At 40.7% G+C, this 19,239-nt stretch overlaps 1 protein-coding gene and 2 long non-coding RNA genes across 5 annotated transcripts; all 3 read left to right on the forward strand.

Moving 5' to 3' along the window:
* Positions 1–1,519: 1,519 nt before the first annotated feature.
* Positions 1,520–5,782, forward strand: LOC118359461 (uncharacterized). 3 transcript variants are annotated; one of them, XR_008083079.1, is made up of 5 exons: positions 1,520–1,751; positions 1,890–2,002; positions 2,180–2,265; positions 2,681–3,493; positions 3,929–5,782. It is a non-coding gene; the product is annotated as an uncharacterized LOC118359461 (long non-coding RNA). The 3 variants fall into 3 exon arrangements; XR_004820673.2 differs by lacking the exon at positions 3,929–5,782 and having other exon boundaries at positions 1,522–1,751; positions 2,681–3,865; XR_004820674.2 differs by lacking the exon at positions 3,929–5,782 and having other exon boundaries at positions 1,524–1,751; positions 2,715–3,865.
* A 3,968-nt stretch (positions 5,783–9,750) lies between these two features.
* LOC127912587 (uncharacterized) lies at positions 9,751–11,605 on the forward strand. The gene is made up of 2 exons (XR_008083329.1): positions 9,751–10,760; positions 10,855–11,605. It is a non-coding gene; the product is annotated as an uncharacterized LOC127912587 (long non-coding RNA).
* A 1,360-nt stretch (positions 11,606–12,965) lies between these two features.
* On the forward strand, positions 12,966–18,023 carry LOC118359882 (probable G-protein coupled receptor 173). The gene is made up of 2 exons (XM_035738758.2): positions 12,966–13,239; positions 15,455–18,023. Exon 2 carries the CDS (start codon positions 15,654–15,656, stop codon positions 16,854–16,856), a length of 1,203 nt encoding a protein of 400 aa, XP_035594651.1. The 5' UTR covers positions 12,966–13,239; positions 15,455–15,653; the 3' UTR covers positions 16,857–18,023.
* The last annotated feature ends 1,216 nt before the right edge of the window (positions 18,024–19,239 follow it).

Raw genomic sequence — 19,239 nt, forward strand, 5'->3', positions numbered from 1 at the left:
GATCAAAACAACTGGAAACTTGGAACTGTGAAATCTCAGACTTCAGTGAGTTCAAGACAACTGGGAACTCGGAAAAAAACAAGCTTCAACTGGGAAAATACGTTTTGAAAGGGCAACTCGGAATTCCAAGTCGGGAACTCATGCCTCTGTCACATTCGTCGGAAGGAGGAGACCAAGGGCGCAGCGTGTTACGAATACAAACTCTTTAATAAAACGAAGAAACATTAAACTTACAACCCCAACCCTGCCACTATTATAACCCAACCACTGACACAGGCAACTACACAATAACCCACAAAACCAACATGAAAAATGGCAACCTAAATATGATCCCCAATCAGAGACAACGATAAACAGCTGTCTCTGATTGGAACCAATTCAGGCCACCATAGACCTACATTTACCTAGACATACCAAAACCCCATAGGTATACAAAAAACCCTAGACAGGACAAAAACACACATACCACCCTCGTTACACCCTGACCTAACCAAAATAATAAAGAAAATAAAAATAACTAAGGTCAGGGTGTGACAGCCTCTTTCTAGAGCTCCGACCTGATCATCACTGATGTCACGATTCAACCTTTTTTCTGAGTTCCCAGTTGTCTTTAAAGCATCACAGATGCTGAGAATGCCAGACTTAGATGACAAAGTGTGATGACAAAATTTGCCCACGAAGGACTGCTGAGCCACCTTCCTGTTCAAGTGAGCACAGCACAATAAGGTATGTTCAAAAATGTCTTGTATGCTGCTTCAAAAATGACGTAATATGCCAGGGAGATATGTATACTGTAGCTAAGAAAGTAATACTAAGTGTATGTTGTGTAGTAAGCTGTTAGTAGCCCATGTGTCTCACCCTAATAATTTGGTCACTTTCCACCACATAATTTAAGCCTACCATTCTGAGATGGTGGTGCACATGTAGCTTATAGCCTGTTTTAGAGAAATGTCATCATCAAATATTGTAAGAGCTTTCATTGTGTGCTTATATGCCCCCCTTATTTATCCTACGGTTCTGACTTGGTCTACAGGGAGCATACTGTAAGAACAGCCCATGTTCTGGATTCTGTCGCTGTCCGTTTCAAAAGTGCTGAACAAATAGTTATATTGACGACGTCTGTCCTAGCTCGTTCATTAATGTCTTAATCGAAATTACGGATTGCATCTTATCCGCTCATCTTCCCCTTATGCCATAGTTTGTACATCTCAATTGTCAGTAGAAACCACATTTGTTTAAGCAAGACAGCCATATCAGCTATGTTTTTTAAAAGAAAGTAAATGAGGCTGAATGAAAAGTTTCGATGCCATACAAGGCTACACTGATAGCCAGGTGTGAAGGATTCACTCCATGTGTCACGGATCCCCCCAGTACTGCTGCTCATTCCTTTCACCAGCTCCAGAGGTCTATGTCACCGGTCTTCTAGGTGTCACTGAACGGAACTCATTACCACCAACACTGGACTGTCTTGTCTCATTACACACACCTGGTTCCCATTCCCCCTGATTAGAATGTGTATATGTGTGCCCTATGTTACCATGTCTGTTGGTCTTGTGAGCACCTGTGCTGTCGTATGGGCTTACATGCAACGTGTTATTGGTTTACGGGTCACGGCCTGTGTATTATTTTGAGGTTTACACCTTACGCTTTTGTTTGGGTGGAGAAAATACTGTCCTGCGCCTGTCTCCGATCATTATACAACGTGACACCATGGTGCTGTAAAGAAAGCTATGCTGTTGGGACAACTTGATGTAGGCCCTAACAGTTTGTGGTCACCTTTCTAGTGCCATTAATGTGTAATTTATTTAAAGGTCTTTATCTTTAAACTAGTATTGTGAGTGTCTTCATTGCAGTGCCATTGATTAACAGTAGAATGTCTTTCCTTTCAGTATGGAGGATTCGGACTACTTTGAGCAGTTCCCAGAGGATGAAGGTAAAGCAGGACTGCTGCATGTGACTATCAGAGTTTTTACATAGTTGTAAAAGGATGAAACATAAAAGAGTAAGTGACATTTTCAGATCCTTATTTTGACTCTCGCTATATTCACTGTTTCAATCGTACAGTTACATCTCAGGCCAGTCCAATACATCCAATGTACTTGAATATAATTGCACATGAAACAAGTGTACATTTAGAATAATGGTTAGTGTGATTGACTTTTGACCTTTGATTTTGCAGATGAAGCGTTGACTACGCTGGTGCCAGAGATGGTGAAGCCCACTGCTGTGTGCCCAGTCATTCTTCAACGAGAGCTCGACTTCGAGGTAACGGTGGAATAACTCATCAGTATTTACCAGTTATCTTTGAACTTGTGTACATATCTTTATAATATACTAGATTCTCTGTTTTAAATTTCACCCTGACCCATTTAGGAATGACACGCTGCCGTTCACTTTGAAAACAGTTACAGGAATGATTTACATTTGAGTCATTTATCAAACATTCTTTACCAGAGCAACATACAGTAGTGAATGCATACATCGTCATACTTTATGACTAGTCCCTGTACCTCAAAGCCATTCTGGTCCCTGATCTATTTCTGCTGTATAGCCAACTCCTATCGTCATTTCATACCAAACAATGACCATAGGAGTTGCCTGTACAGCACAAACAGATCTGGGACCATGCTACCTCAAAGCCTGTCACTGTCACTTATTTCTCTTTATGTTATTCCTACAGACTGCCAATGACAGACCTATTTCTCCTCTCCTAGCCAACCTTCCATCAGCAGATGGAACACTGTCCAGTACCACTATCACTGGGTGAACAATAACCTCATGTGCCTTCCACAGCACAAATCAATGAAGTGCTATCATACCTGTAGCATCCCAAGTCAACCAACTGACAACTGAACCTTCACCGGAACTGGACTGTTAAATAGCGAAACTCAACGACCAACCCCAGGAGGAGCCCAAAGATAGAAGTACCCCCACACCTCTGAGCTTGTCTCAAACATCACTCCACAGCAGCATGGCTGAAACCTTAGAGGCCGAAGAGGAGCAGGAGGGAGGAACCTCCACCCTGAATCAGAGAACCACACATCGAACCTGACCCACCTCACACAGAGATCCAAGCCAACATGCCTTCACTGGAAGATGTTTCATATCAGTGTGCATCCCGCCACACCAGATGTAGTGGCGGAGGAGGAAGATGTAGAGGTGCCTCAGCAGGGGTCGAAGGTGGAGGCGGAGGATCCAAGGCAGGAAGCAGAGAACGAGACAGAGGACGACAAAGTCCTTCAGAATTCAGGAGCCAAGCACCAGCTTCCCAAGTCTCCTAGAACATCCCTCGGATCCCACCCATTATTGAGTTCAGTAGAACAGAAGGTAGAAACTCCCAGATAGAGGTTTCCCTTGAGGCCCCCCCATTTCTCCCAGAAGTGATGATAAGCAGCTGACATCAATGGATGATGGCATGGCCAGAGAAGTTGGAGTCTTGATTATGGAGGATACAGGGCCCAGGCTCGAGAGCTCCCAGGCAGATTAGGAAGAGGTGTAGTGGCCACTTGCTATCTTTTGAAGTCACAGACAACACCTCAGATTCATCCATGACTAGGGTTGCACATTTTGGGGAATATTCAGGTGGAAATTTTCCTTGGGAATATGTGAATTAATGGAAATATGGGAATTAATATTAATACCAATTAAATATAGATGTTTTTTGCATTGGATATATTTACCATATATGGAGACAAGCATTTTACCTTATCCTAAGTAGACATAATTGCAAATGATTAAATCCTTCCAATAAAAACACAATTTAGTTACGAATTGAACTTTAAATAAATTAGCTGACTCTTCACATGGGGGGATTTCACTGAACAACAAAAGGGAATATCTAATGACCCATCGCATCTCCCAAAAACATTCTCAACATACATCTGTAAAATGATAGTCTAGAAACTAAAGCGTTGGTTGTCTTCCTCAGGCTTCCATGTCTCCTCCCTGGACCTCCTCAATGTCCACCTCTTGAACATCAGACTCTGGGGCCTCATCTTCACTGTCACTTTCCAACCTTGTTGAGGATGGCTTGTTGTCAGGCTCAAAAAGCCTAAAATTTGCCCAGATGGACACCAATTTTTCAACCCTTGTATTGGTCAGCCTGTTGCATGCTTTGGTGTGTGTTCCCAAACAAGGACCAGTTGCGCTCTGAGGAGGCTGATGTTGGTGGGATTTGGAGGATGATGGAGGCAACAGGGAAAGAGCCTCAGATCCACAAAGTCCCTTCCACCAGGTGGCTGATGAGATCTGTTGGCACCACTGCCATATTGCATCTCCATCCCAAAGCCCTTGCTTGGAAGTGTACTTCGCCAGACTGCCAAGAACCTTGCCCTCATCCAGTCCAAGGTGGCGAGACACGGTAGTGATGACACCATAGGCCTTGTTGATCTCTGCACCAGACAGGATGCTCTTGCCAGCATACTTGGAGTCCAACGTGTACGTTGTGGCATGTATGGGCTTCAGGCAGAAGCCTTCACACTTTTTGATTTATTTCAGAACTGCAGTTTCCTGTGCTTGGAGCAACAGTGAAGTGGACAGGGCAGTACGGTGTTCTTCTCTTACATCTACAAGCAGAGTCTGAACATCAGACAGGATGGCATTGTCTCCTATCAGATTGTCTCTATAGACCACTGAGGTACTCTGTATGTGAATCTCTGTCTGTAATTGCATTTTACTACTAAAGAGTTTTATACCAAGGTGTCTGTGTCTTATCTGGAAGACTGATTGTTAAAGGAAACTTATATCACCACATGCAAAGGACCACCCAACAGTATCCATTGTTTTCAGGGCCATGATGTCCTTGAGGAGCAGATTCCATGCATGAGCAGCACAGCCAATGGGTGTGATGTGAGGGTAGGATTCCTCCACTTTATACCAAGCAGCCTTCAAGTTCGCAGCATTGTCTGTCACCAGTGCAAATACCTTCTGTGGTCCAAGGTCATTGATGACTGCCTTAAGCTCATCTGCAATGTAGAGACCGGTGTGTCTGTTGTCCCTTGTCTGTGCTCTTGTAGAATACTGGTTGAGGGGTGGAGATGATAGGGCTAATTATTCCTTGCCCACGAACACTCGACCACCCATCAGATGATTGCAATAGTCTGCTTTCTCTATGATTTGCTTGACCTTCACTTGAACTCTGAACTCTGCATCCAGCAAATGAGTACATAAAGCATGTCTGGTTGGAGGGGTGTATGCTCCGTGAAGAACATTCAGAAATCTCTTCCAATACACATTGCCTGTGAGCATTAGAGGTGAACCAGTTGCATGCACAGCTTGAGAAAGACATTCATCAGTATTTCTCTGACTACGTTCCTCCATTGAGTCAAAAAAACTTTGATTCAAGGAGGACCATGAGCTGTTTCTATCAATAAGATGTCTGATTCATCATTTTCACCTCGAATAGAAGTAGAGGGTCTTTTGTCAGAGGTTGCTTGTTGTGAATGCTAAGGGAACTTTATGCACTTGGCCAGATGATTCTTGCATTCTTCACATGATTTGGCACAGTATTTGAAAATGTACACAGCTTTTCATTCTACATGAGCTGCAGTGAAATATCTCCACACATTTCCTGTAGACATTAGGGGGAAAAAGAGTTTAAAAAACAACCAATACAATTCCATGTACCGGTAAATAGTTAAGCAGTTAGATTTAAACAACCCCTTTAAGATTTTTTAAAAAATGAAACGTATGAAAACAGGTGAATTAACACTGTTAGCAGGCTCAAGCAAGCTAAACCCCACATGGTATCAAAAACTAACTAGCAGAAATTGTTAAGTTAGAAATGATTTAAACACACTTTGCTGTAGGCTATTTACTAGTTTACAAAAAAAGAATGTTTGTCATATAAAATATATTCACCCCACCCAGTATTGTAATCAAAACTTACCAGAAAGCATGTAGTCCTTGGCTCAGACATTGTAGTAGTGTGGGCTAAATAGCATCTCATTAGTGTGCAAGATCTTGAGAATCAGCTGTACATGTGATGGAAGAATGCACTGTGCATGCAAAGGGTTGCAATTCCATTGAATTGGGGATAGTTTAACCAAAATATTCCAGAAGACCTAGAATTGCCGTATGTGTACCCCACAAAAGGTTCACTGTTACAATCAATTTTATGAATTTAAGCAAAATTCCCTGGCTTAATTTCCCATGGAAAATGTCCAGAAAATTTCTGAAAATGTACCTGAAAGTTTCCGACCCTTTGCAACCCTGTCGATGACCCTAACCCAAGAAGGTACTAGCAGTTCAAATGAGGAAGACGCTACTACGGTGGATGAGTCGTCGTAGTTTCAGATTTCCTCAAAAACACTGGGAGGTCTATCAAGCAGATCATCAGAGGCTCAGATCACCAAGCCACTAACGCCCCAGGCTGAGCCGACCCATGACTGTGGCCATCGGCCTTGTCGTGGGGTCACCAGGTTGCTCATTATTACACACACCTGTCACTATCCTTACGTGCCTCATCAGACTCACCTGGACTCCATCACCTGCCTGATTACCTTCCCTATATGTCACTCCCTTTGGTTCTTTCCCTGGGTGTAATTGTTTCTGTTTCAGTGGTTCCATTTCTGTACCCTACATTTGTTTGTTTGTTTGTTTGTTTGTTTGTTTGTTTGTTTGTTTGTTTGTTCCTTGTGTTATTTAGTGACTCCCTGTGTACACGTTACAGCAACAAAATGTGGAAAAAGCCAAACGGCGGTGTGAACACTTTCTGAAGGCACTGTAAATACTGACATACACATAATCCCAGCTGTAGTCAGGGGTGTCATGCACCCATTATTTTAGAGGGGGCACAAAGTACGTGGAGGGTTGGTGGTCGGAAAATGTAGCATTTTTCAAACACCTGAAACAGCTTTTTCCTTCAATCTAAAGCCATAATTACACCTAATTTGATGTAAAAAAAAGTTATCTAAACATACCTCTGTAATTATGCATATTGAATTGATTCTTAGGAGTCTAGTACAACTGCAACACTGGTAAATAGTATCATTGTAAGAAATAGTAAAAATAGTATCAAAATAATCATTTGTTCTTAACTGACTTGCCTAGTTAAATAAAGGTAAATAAAATAACCCAATAAATAAAGCAATTTTTGTATTTTCTAAAGTCTAGGAACCTTGCCAGTAGGCATGCCAGTTAAAATAGTTAGATAAGCTAATCTAACTTGATTTTCGCCTGAAATGGCTGGGTACCTAGTTGAGGTTGGGAGAATGTGAACCTACCTAGCTAAAGGTAAAATTCATAAAATTGCTAGGTGGCTACTGAGAAACAACAAAAGTTTTTTTTTGTCTGCTAATATAGGACAAATAAAGGCCCAGTGCACTACTTTTATGGAAAAAAAGGCAACTAAATATATTAGTGTTTACCAGCATATGTAACTTGTGTCTGATAATTATCTGTATAAAACAGTTAATCTGATAATATTTGTGGAATATAAAAATACCTGTTTGATAGACAGTACCAGTCAAAAGCTTGGACAGATCTACTCATTCCAGGGGTTGTCTTAATTATTATTATTTTTTTACATTGTAGAATAATAGTGGAAACATCAAAACTATGAAATAATAGGACTTTGCTTATTTGAGCTGTTCTTGACATAATATGGACTTGGTATTTTACCAAATAGGGTTATCTTCTGTATACCACCCCTACACAACTGATTGGCTCAAACGCATTAAGAAGGAAAGAAATTCCACAAATGAACTTTTAACAAGCCACACCTGTTAATTGAAATGCATTCCAGATGACTACCTCATGAAGCTGGTTGAGAGAATGCCAAGAGTGTGCAAAGCTGTCATCAACGCAAAGGGTGGCTACTTTGAAGAATCTCAAATATAAAATACATTTTGATTTGTTTAACACTTTTTTGGTTACTACATGATTCCATATGTGTTATTTCATAGTTTTGATGTCTTCACTATTATTTTACAATGTAAAAAAAAGTACAAATAAAGAAAAACCCTTGAATAGTAGGTGTTTCCAAACGTTTGACTGGTACTGTATGTTTTTCAGTTTCTTGAAATACTTAGCAAATGCAACTTATTTTACTGTTCGTGAAAACTGAAATAGTCAATTCATAACTTTTTTGTGTAATATCTCTTATCCAGAGCAACTTACAATAGTGAGTGCATACATTTTTGTACTGATCCCCCCCATGTGAATTGAACCCACAACCTTAGCATTGCAAGTGTCACATTCTACCATCTGAGCCACATCACATCATTACAAACCACTTGATGTCTCAATGTACTCAATTACTGTATTGTGCATAGTTTTTCATCATGGTGATGGAAAGTCTATAGGTACAAACCTAGATGACCTGGCTATGTGCATGACAGTAATGCATATTTGCATTAAGGGGTTTGTAAGGATGGTAAATTAATACTGCACAAAAAGTGGTTGTTTTCCATGTTATTTGATCAAGAAATATATTTAATTTGATGTGGATGTTTTTGTGTCTTTGCCCATAACTTTGCACCTTTTGGTGTAAATGTTTGAGGACAGGGTTTTGTTCTGTCTGGATTCCATTAGAATGACAATCCCAGAGGAAGGGACAGGTCAACTCTTAACAATTTCAACTATTGAATCCCTCAAGATACTGTTCTTAATTATATAACAACCTATTTTTGCCTAAGAGTTGCTGAAAAAATGTTTTTTTTGTCCATGCTACAGATGTCTATATCCTCCGATAATACTAGTAAAGGCCCGCTGCACTACATTTGTGAAGAAAAAAAATGTTTTCCAAAAATAAGATATATTTTTGTTAATGTATATTACTTTTTTTTTTTTTTTTTTTTTTTTTTGCTGCAGTACCCTCAGCACCCCTACTTCCTGCTGCTATGCCCCCTCTGCAAAATAGCAATTCATTTAACAGCTGAAAAATACAAAAAACAGGACAGATCTGCCCCCCAGCGAATGTTGTGGTTAACTACACAGAGAGCTACACACTCTTTGGATAATGCTTGTTAACTTACAATATTTTTGTGCACCTATAAAGGATCTAATTTTTATAATTACTGTTGGGCCAAATTACATAGGTATTATTCAGTACGGATGAATTTTATCATCATGTCACACTTTATATAATTTACTACTTTTTAGCTACTTTGCAACTACTTAGCATGCTAGCTAACCCTAACCTTAACCCTTTTAGATAACCATAACCTTAACCATTTTAGCTAACCCTCCCCTAAACCTAACCTTAACCCTTTAATTTAACTCATAACCTAACCCTAACCTCTAGACTAGCTCACATTAGCCAGCTAGCTAACGTTAGCATTAGCCATCTAGATAACATTAGCAACAACAAATTGGAATTCGTAACATATATTTAGCAAATTTGTAACATATTGTGCATATTGAAAATTCGTAACATATATTACAAATTGCAATCTGTAACATACCGTAAAACTTAAATTACATGTGTCCATTTTAATAGCTAGGCAACTGCACACATTTCAACAAATAAAAAAACAGTTTCAAATAAATGGCAGGTCTAAATTAATTGTTCAAGGTTTAATGTTTGATTTGTTACATTAAATAATTCAGTAATGACTCAAAAAAATGATGACAATCATCTGTTTTTATTGTCAGTAGGAAACTGCTAGCCATTGGCTGCTAAAAGCTGAGAACTGGGGCCTGTTGCACAAAAGTAGAATTAAGACATCCGGGATAAATGACTAAGCTGAGCTCAATGAAGCCAAAACATGTGCGTCCAGGCTTAATTGGTTGCACAAAGACGAAGCCAGGATGAGCAGACACGGATTCATTAAGCCAGGTGAAACCAATCCTGGATAGGTGCGCGCTCACGGCTCACTCAAATAGACCCCGCCACAGATCACAGATTAACTGATTTACCATGGCAACTAGAGCCGCGTACTTTTCCCCGTCGGAAGCACAAATCCTCATGGAGGCATACGAGGAGGTAAAAGATATAATTAAGAAGAAAGGCAACACCGCCACAGTGATAAAGCAAAGAGAAAAAGCGTGGCAAAGTATTGCAGACCGCCTGAATGCGTAAGTAGTGCACAATTACACACTCACCGCTCCGCTGAAACATCACAATTACAATTCAAATATTTAATTCACATCTCCAAAAACGCAGTTGTACTGTAATTATGAAACGGTTAAATTTTTAATTGAAATGCACTGGAGATATGAGTGAAATTGTGTAAAGTAAGTCCATCACACTGTATAAAGCTATGATAAATTATTATTAAAGCCTTACATTATTATTTAACGTTACTACGCTCAGTACGGTTTAATCTTAGCCGTTGTACTCTGCTTCTTATGTTGTCCACCGTTTTTTTTTGTGTTTCTCCTGCTTTCATTAATGTAAAGCTGCTTTGACAGAATGAAACAATTGTGAAAAGTGCTATATAAATAAAATGTAATTGAATAAATAGATGAGCTATAATAATAATCACTTTAATTTATATAGCGCCTTTCAAAGGACCCAAGGTCGGTTGCTCACTGCACTGCAAAAATGTCTTTCTTACTTAGTATTTTTGTCTTGTTTTCAGTAAAAAAAAATATCTAAAAAACATCTTGAATATTTTCTTGAGCAAAATTACCTAGGAAAATAAGCAAAAAAATCTGCCAGTGATGTGCATTGATTGGTGTAATATTCCTCATCTTATGATTTCAGATGGTCTGCAATGCTGACTGTGTGATCAGCAATGTTGTGGCAAAATGGCCTGGCTCAGTCCATGACTCCAGAATCTTTCGGGCCTCTGAAATCTATCAGTGCCTATCACAAGGTAAGCCACACAACCCCTATTTATAACCATCATGGCTGTGTCAAGAATATCACTGTGTTTATGAGGTAGTAATGATGAGATTTTGTGTTGACAGGTGAATTCTCTGGTGTGTTGCTGGGAGACAGGGGTATGGCTGCCAGCCTTTTCTCCTGACACCTTTCACAGACCCCCAGGAAGCACAGCAGGCCTACAACCATGCCCATGCCAGGACCAGGGCCAGAGTTGAAATGATCTTTGGCCTCCTGAAGGCACGCTTTCACTGCCTTCACAAATTAAGGGTCAGCCCTGTTAGGGCATGTGATATTACTGTGGCTTGTGCTGTCCTCCACAATGTGGCCTGCCTGAGGAAGGAGAGGGCCCCCAGAGTGCCACCAGCCATGGACTGGGACAATCCGGCAATCTTCCCTGATGACGACAGTGGTCGGCTGCTGAGGGACCAATATGTGTTGAATTATTTTAGTTAGTATGTGTGCTTTCAATTTTGGTTAAATATGTCCTGCGGTGGCAGAGGAATTTGGTTTTTTTTGGGTTCGTTTTTTTACGAATTTGGCCTCTTATGATGTTTGTGCGGTATACTGTGTGTAATACAAGGCTGCAGGGAGGCTACTGCATCCATTCATTTGTCTGTTCAGTTGATGTGTATGGATTTGTCCTGCATTTATTTTAGTGTGCAGACATGCAGGGTGTGTTATATACAGACCTTTGAATGTGTATGTATCATTTTGTATAATATGCTTGGATTCTGTGCTTTCCATCTTGTAGAGTCACTGTGACTTCAGTTTCGAAAGGAGCTGATGGTTTACCTGCTTTGTTTTGTCCTTATTCAATAAAGGAACATAATGTTACACATTGTGTTTTTATATTCATATGGAATGTGTATTTGTTTATATGACAGAGTACTAGGGCCACACTGAAGAAAAGGATAAAGTCATAAATTTATGAGGCTGGTTCTTTCTGCAGAAAAGCTACATATTGTTTTTACAGTTTTGATACTTATGACAATGTGATACTTAATATTCTGGCACATCAGCATGTCTTTGTTTATGAAACCATACTGAAGTACAATTTCACGAAATGCCCCGCATCTGTCATTTTAACAACTGTCCTCCTTTAAAACAACTGGTTACAATATTATGACTTGTCTTTTTTCCCTCTGTGGCCCTAATATTCTATCATTTTATATATAGTCTATGGGAAACTGTAAATTATCTAATGATAGCAACATCTAAAAATCATTTTTTATCCAAAATCATTGAAATTAATGATCACAAACGTTTAAATAATGACAGTGGGTCTAGTTATATGTGATAACAATGTATAGTGAGCAGTGAAATAACTATTGGTTTCCATTTGTGGTGACTGCTGACTGACATTAGGGATGAGATTAAATAGATCCTGGAATTTAGCCTGGTCTGGAGCAGGCTAGCTCCACAGAATAAATCTCCATGGTAATTTATACCATAACATATCCTCCTGCCCCCTATCCATCTTTAGTGCAACCGGATTACGGATCAATTGAGCCAGGATCACCAAGATATCCTGGCTTAATCCCTTATCCTAGTTTTGTGCAACAGGCCCCTGCTAGCTAACTGGCAAGCACAACAACAGTCAACAACTTCGGGAGTACAGACACCTGCCTCAAATAGGAAATAGACCGCCTGGCTCAAACAGAAGCTTGTCTCTAATAAGCACCTGTTGTGTTCAGTAATTTAAGCAAATGAATGCCAAGGCTATTAAAATAAGTTTCACGGTATAGTACAAATTGCAATACTTAACATATCATACGAATTGTAATCACAAATGAATACATACCATACAAAATGTAACATATCGTACTAACTGGTGTGTCTCTATTTTAAGTACAGAATAGAGACCAGGTTGTTTAAGGTCACAGTGCATTGCCATTCCGACTTCATGACATTTGACCTTTTACATATAGAGGGAATTCCTGGTACATGCAAATGTGGCTTCTTGGCAAATAAAGATTATTATGATTCTGATAGGGGATTCAAATCAAATTAAAATCAAATTGTATTGGTCACATTCGCCGAATACAACAGGTGTTGACTTTACCGTGAAATGCTTACTTACGAGCCCATTCCCAACAATGCACAGTTAAAAGGAAGAAAGATATTTGCTAAATATAAAGGAAATAGTAACACAATAAAATAACAATAACGAGGCTATGTAAAAGGAGCAAGGGTACCGAGTGGAATAGAACTGATGAACCCCGCGAACAGGCGAACAGCATCCACGAAGGCAGACGCAGCCATTTAATTGGGATTACTTTAAAATCATTCATTTAAACATCCAAACGTTTTTATTTTGACGTTTGTCGACTAGACATGCGATATGAATATACATTTTTGTCATTTTCAATAGCCTATGACAAATCAAATGCGCTCTCATCGTCCGCCAGCAGACACATGCAATGTGGACCTTCACCGGACAACAACACAGACTGGCTGCAAATTACTGGGTAAATAAATGCACAGCGTTTGCTTCTACATCGTGAAAATAGAGATACATCGAGGTTATTTTGAAGACTGTGGATATGCGTCAAGGGGCGTCAAGACGTTAGTCGAGGGAAACTCGATATTTCAATATATGTTTATGTGTATGAAAATGTAAGATTTGGATCTGACGATGTAGAGGAAGATTGTATTGCAGGCTATAGAGGTTAGCCTACGTGCTGTTACTGTTACCTCACCTAAATTGTCTTTAGACTATATTTACCTCGGACCTGACGCAACAATAGTCTACCCGATGATAGTGCAAATGACATGAAATTGTGGAAACGAAAATTTGACACATCCTTTGGTCTGTGTCTGTGTGAAACTTATGCTTAAGAGGCCCAGTAAACGTTATGCTACCTGTGGCCCAACCCAATTGTGTAATCGCTCAGAGAGGACAGACATAGCCTATCTTGAGTGTGGTGGTTTCAATATTGACTGGAGAATGTGTTCATACAATGTCAGTGACGCTTCTATGAAGGAGGATTCCCGCATCTTTACATATCCTAGCAGTGTTGGGGAGTAGTGAACTAAAGCCTACATGTAATTCAACTAGTTTAACTACATTTTGCAGTAACTTGGTGGTAGTTGAACTAAATAAAAATCTTGGTAGTGTTTCAGTAGTATTCTTTGTAGCGGTGCAGCTAACTACTGGAACTACACACTACATTTGTTGCAATAAAAACAAGAAAATATGGGTGAAGTAGGCAATAATTGACTTTCTTTTTCAGCATTAGACCTGCCTACTTCTCACTTAAAACATAGTTTTAAGGCTAAATCACACATCCTGTTAACATCTGACTTCTGCAATTCGTAGTCTATGACATTTCAGATTTAGACATCGTTTTTGTGTAGTTTGGCTGTCATGAACATGAACTTTATTTAGTTATATTATGTTTCATTACGGTAGCTTTCGTGTAGCTTCATTTCTTAATTTTCTTCCGGTGTGAAACATTGTATCTTCTCCAAAACTGTATCCCAGAAATCGAAGGTAAGTTTTTTCTGTATATGAAGCAAGTAATCTAAATGTGACATTACGATGCACCTTATATCTCTTTCCCATGCTGGACGTTCACAGGGCATTACTTAAAACATGTCAAGAGTCAATCCAGTGATGAAATGTGTGTTCATGCAGAAATATGTTTCTTATCAAAGCCTGTGATTAAGATGACATGCATCTACACAGTCTTAATTGTGACGAGAGCAGTATTGCAATAATCTTCAATGTATTTAGTGCCTCCATGCAGGCCCAGCCCCAAGAACAGGTGCGTTGTTATCATGAGTTTCATGGGCATGGCGCTGTACAGTGACAGTGGTGCTGAAATCTGCGATCAATCCTTTGTTTTAGTTCGCGCGGATGTGGCGCTGTCCATTGTGCTGAATATTTATTTCCTCGCTGGGCACAACAATGCATTTCCGCGGCCTAGTTAGTTACATTTCTTTATAGTACCTGCTCCTTCTACAATTAAGTTGAAACATGCTTGAGTCGGTATTCTAATGTATAGAAAATTCTCTGCATGCTATGTAGACATTTCCTTGTTATATTATTATTATGTTAAGGCCTCCACTGGGAGGTCTGTGTATTCAAATATTAGGGAATAATTTATATTCCTGGAAGTCAACAGGTGAATCCCTCACTCTCAGACACGCTCAGAAACCTGCATCTGCCTCCCAACTCCTTTGTTCAGCTATAATGATAACTTAATTTCCATTTACAGTGTCCTTTTAATTACACTTTTTTTTTGGCACAAACACTATTTTCACATTTAGAATGTGAATTAGTTGGAAGCTAATGCTGTCTGTCTTATTTGATCTGCTTGGTTGTGCTCTGCTCTGCTCCATCCCCTATACACCCCCATGCATGCACTCAAACACCCACACTTGCACAAAGTATGTGAGCTGTTGTATCTTAGCAACGGGCAAGGTAATTACTGAGCGAGCCAAGGAGCTGGCATGCTGGAGAACTGCTGATCTGATCCCAGCCATAGAAAGACAGTAAGGCGGAGATATCTTCACTGTTGCCCAACACACGCTTCTGAGAAGCCATGTTTTTATTTTCTTTGTTGTTTTTATGCATCTGAATCGGTCTGAAAAACATATAAGACGTCCTGTTATGCAGATCAAATGGATAAATGTGCCCTCCTGGAGTCTTATTTTGTCTGTCTGTTTCGTTGTTCACAGGTGCTGAATGTAATGGAGAAAGGACAAATGAGTCTGTTATGTAGAAAGGATCCTCAGAGCTCCCTGTAAGTGGGACAGAGACATCCACCAGGACGGACGAGAGGAGGGCTGCCTGAGGCGGAAGAGTGGCGTCGGTCAGAGAGAGACAAGGGGTAGAATCACCCTAGCACCCCGCCTCTAGAATCCCAGAGCTGGAGGCATGTCTAACCAGACCCAGATCTTTGGCATTGATGGACCAGGCAGCCTGCTGGCAGTGTTGGCTTCACAGAGGGCCAGCAGCATCAGCACCAGCAGCAGTGAAGGAATCTCGGCTGCAGCTGTGTCCGCCTACATCAAGCTGGTGTTCCTGGGCCTGATCCTCTGTGTTAGCCTGGTGGGCAACCTGCTGGTGTCTCTGCTGGTCCTCCGAGACCGGGCCCTCCACAAGGCCCCCTACTTCTTCCTGCTGGACCTGTGCCTGGCTGATGTTGTCCGCTCTGCCGCCTGCTTCCCCTTCGTCCTGGTGTCTGTCCACAACAGCTCCGCGTGGACCTACAGCACCTTCAGCTGCAAGGTGGTGGCTTTCCTGGCTGTGCTCTTCTGTTTTCACGCTGCCTTCATGCTGTTCTGTGTGGCTGTGACTCGCTACCTGGCCATTGCCCATCACCGTTTTTATACCAAGCGCATGACAGTCTGGACCTGCGCTGCCATCATCTGCATGGTGTGGACTCTGGCCATCGCCATGGCATCGCCACCCGTCTTTGACGTGGGGACGTACAAGTTCATTCAAGATGAGGACCAGTGCATTTTCGAGCACCGCTACCTTAAGACCAATGACACTCTGGGCTTCATGCTCATGCTGGCCGTCGTGGTCCTGGCCACTCACGGTTTCTACGCCAAACTCCTGCTGTTTGAATACAAGCACCGCAAGATGAAGCCTGTCCAGCTAGTGCCGGCCATCAGCCAGAACTGGACCTTTCATGGACCAGGAGCCACGGGCCAGGCAGCAGCCAACTGGATCGCAGGCTTTGGCCGGGGCCCAATGCCCCCCACCCTGCTTGGGATCAGGCAGACTTTGCACAACCAGCAGCACCGGCGTCTGATGGGCATGGAGGAGGTGAGGACGGAAAGGAGGCTGGGCAGGATGTTTTACATCATCACCCTGTTGTTCTTGGTGCTCTGGGCTCCCTACATAATGGCCTGCTTCTGGAGGGTGTTTGTCAAGTCCTGCTCCATCCCACACAGGTACCTCTCCATCACAGTGTGGATGAGCTTCGCCCAGGCAGGGGTCAACCCTATCATCTGCCTCCTACTCAATGAGGACTTGAGGAAAGTGCTGAGGGCCCACCTGCCCACCTACAGCAGGACTAGACAACACCAACAGCTGCACCGCCATGAGCTGTTGGTGTTCACCATCACATGATGCACTACTGCAGGGGTGTCAAACATACGGCCCGTGGGGGGGGGGGTCCAATCCAATTTCAATGTACAATGTATTTTTAGAAAAACTTTTTTTTGAGTGGAAACAAACTCAATATACTTTAAAATGACTAAAACCATATCGAAACTGTGTAGAAATGATAATGGACCTACATTCATAAGGTTTCTTGACTGGGTCCAGTTATCACCGAAATGAAAGCTAGACAGTCAGGGAGCATCGGGGAAAAAAATAAAAAATATGGATAGACTATTTTGACGCAGAGGAAATATAAACAATTTTCAGTGCGGCCCTCTGTACCTCGTTGAAGACCGAATGCGGCCCCTGGGGCAAAATTAGTTTGACACCCCTGCTCTACTGCATCGAGTAATGGTGGTGGGATCGGTGTGTATTATACTGAAATGGCTATCTGACTTTTTTTGTTGTTGTAAAGATAATGTTTATCAGATGCTACTATTTTCGCAAATGAATTATGACTTTGTTTCATATGTAATGTACATATCGTGTGTACATGCAGTATGAGAAGCAGGTTTGTAGTAATACTTGGTCATTAACATTATCCACAGATTCTCATTTATATGGCTGAAAATGTCAAAACTATTAACAGTGATTTCCTCTAGTTCAATGGAGGGGGTTGCAACGGTCGCCAAAAAGCAAAGCGTAGGTTATCATCAGCTGCATATGGATAATGCATCTAGATTGGAAAGAATCTCATGTGAATTGGAATAGGGCCCATATCATTTTTTGTATTTTCTTTAACCATCAGGGAACCACCAATATAACCTGGGCACAAGTTTGTGCCTTCTATATTCCAAATTATCATACAAATCTAATGACATTCACTAACTTAAACAAGAGTAATGTTTGGAATTCAGTGCCAATGATTTGACTTAAATACGTTGGAACATTCCCTTGTTCAAAGACAACACTTTCTCAAGGTAGAGAGCAACAAAGTAGCATGCTTTCCAACATTTTTTAAATGGTTCCCAGACTGAAGTTTGCAAATGTTTGACATTGAAAAACCAACTGAGAAGTGAAATGGGGTTTAAAAATATTAGAGGGGTATGGCTTTGTTTTCTAAGATATCCTGTTGTACAGTATTTAAAGGGATTGTTTTTTCCCCCAACTCACCAATAAAGTTTACTTTTGATGCATTTTGATCTGGATGCTGACGTCAGTTGCTATGGGATCCATATTCTTAGCAATTTGAGAAACGCAACACAAATTGAGCTCAACATGCAGTTGGTATAATACAATATTCATTTTATTTTGCCAGTTGTACATTCATAAGAAAAAGGCATGTTTTATTTACAGAAAAATTTGGACCACTGAATGACATCCTGTAGGGAAAGTATGTACAAAGTATCTCAGAGTAGAAGTGCTGATCTAAGATCAGGTCCCCCCTCCCTCCATGTAATCTTATTAATTGTGATCTAAAAGGCAAAACTAATCCGAAATCAGCACTCCTACTCGCGTGATACATATGGATTACGGCCCCTGGTCAAATGACATAAGATCTCACACTGGGAAGAGGTCCTACAATTTTGTCAGTCTGACTTAAACAACCCAGTGCAACCTCTATGAGGGGACAGTAGCTCCATCCAACAATGAATGTGAGGCTTCACACGTGACTGACAGTCCTACAACTGTGTAATTCAAGGATTTAAGCAGCCTATTGAATTGCAGTCACAAGAAAGCTCTTTAAAATGTCTCTGTCAACGGTAGGGCTGGGAATTGCCAGGGACCTCACGATATGATATACTTAGATGCCAATACGATATTGAGATTCTCACGATTCTATACGTATTGCGATTTGATGTGATTTTAAATAAAAGTGCTGAAAACATTTTAGCTCCCTATCTAAAAAGAAGATGGGAGAACAAGCTATGATGGGAAACTGCTGGCATTTTGGTACAGGTACAGCCAACTAGGGCAAAAAATATTGCAATATTATCAAAACGATATGATTTATATCGGCAAAAATAATATCCCAATATGGAACTATCGATCCACCCCCATCACTAATCAATGGCTCCTAATCCAAAAAGTCATGGAAGAGCCTGCATTTTCATACATATTAAAAACACACCTTTCAACACGCCAGTTTAGTACAGACAAATTGTACAGCAAACAATTACATCAAATGAAAAGTTTTCACCCCCTTGACATTTTTCCTATTTTGTTGCCTTACAACCTGGAAATAAAATAGATTTTTGTGGGGGGTTGTATCATTTGATTTACACAACATGCCTACCACTTTGAAGATGCAAAATATTTTTTCTTGTGAAACAAACAAGAAATAGAACAAAAAAAACAGACATATAACAGAATAGTGCATAACTATTCACCCCCCCCAAAGTCAATGCTT

The sequence above is a fragment of the Oncorhynchus keta genome, chromosome 27 (assembly GCF_023373465.1).
Source record: "Oncorhynchus keta strain PuntledgeMale-10-30-2019 chromosome 27, Oket_V2, whole genome shotgun sequence".
NCBI lineage: Eukaryota > Metazoa > Chordata > Actinopteri > Salmoniformes > Salmonidae > Oncorhynchus > Oncorhynchus keta.

Excerpts from the sequence above, each read along its gene's own strand:
- LOC118359882 (XM_035738758.2), top strand. The coding sequence starts at position 15,654 with ATGTCTAACCAGACCCAGATCTTTGGCATTGATGGACCAGGCAGCCTG.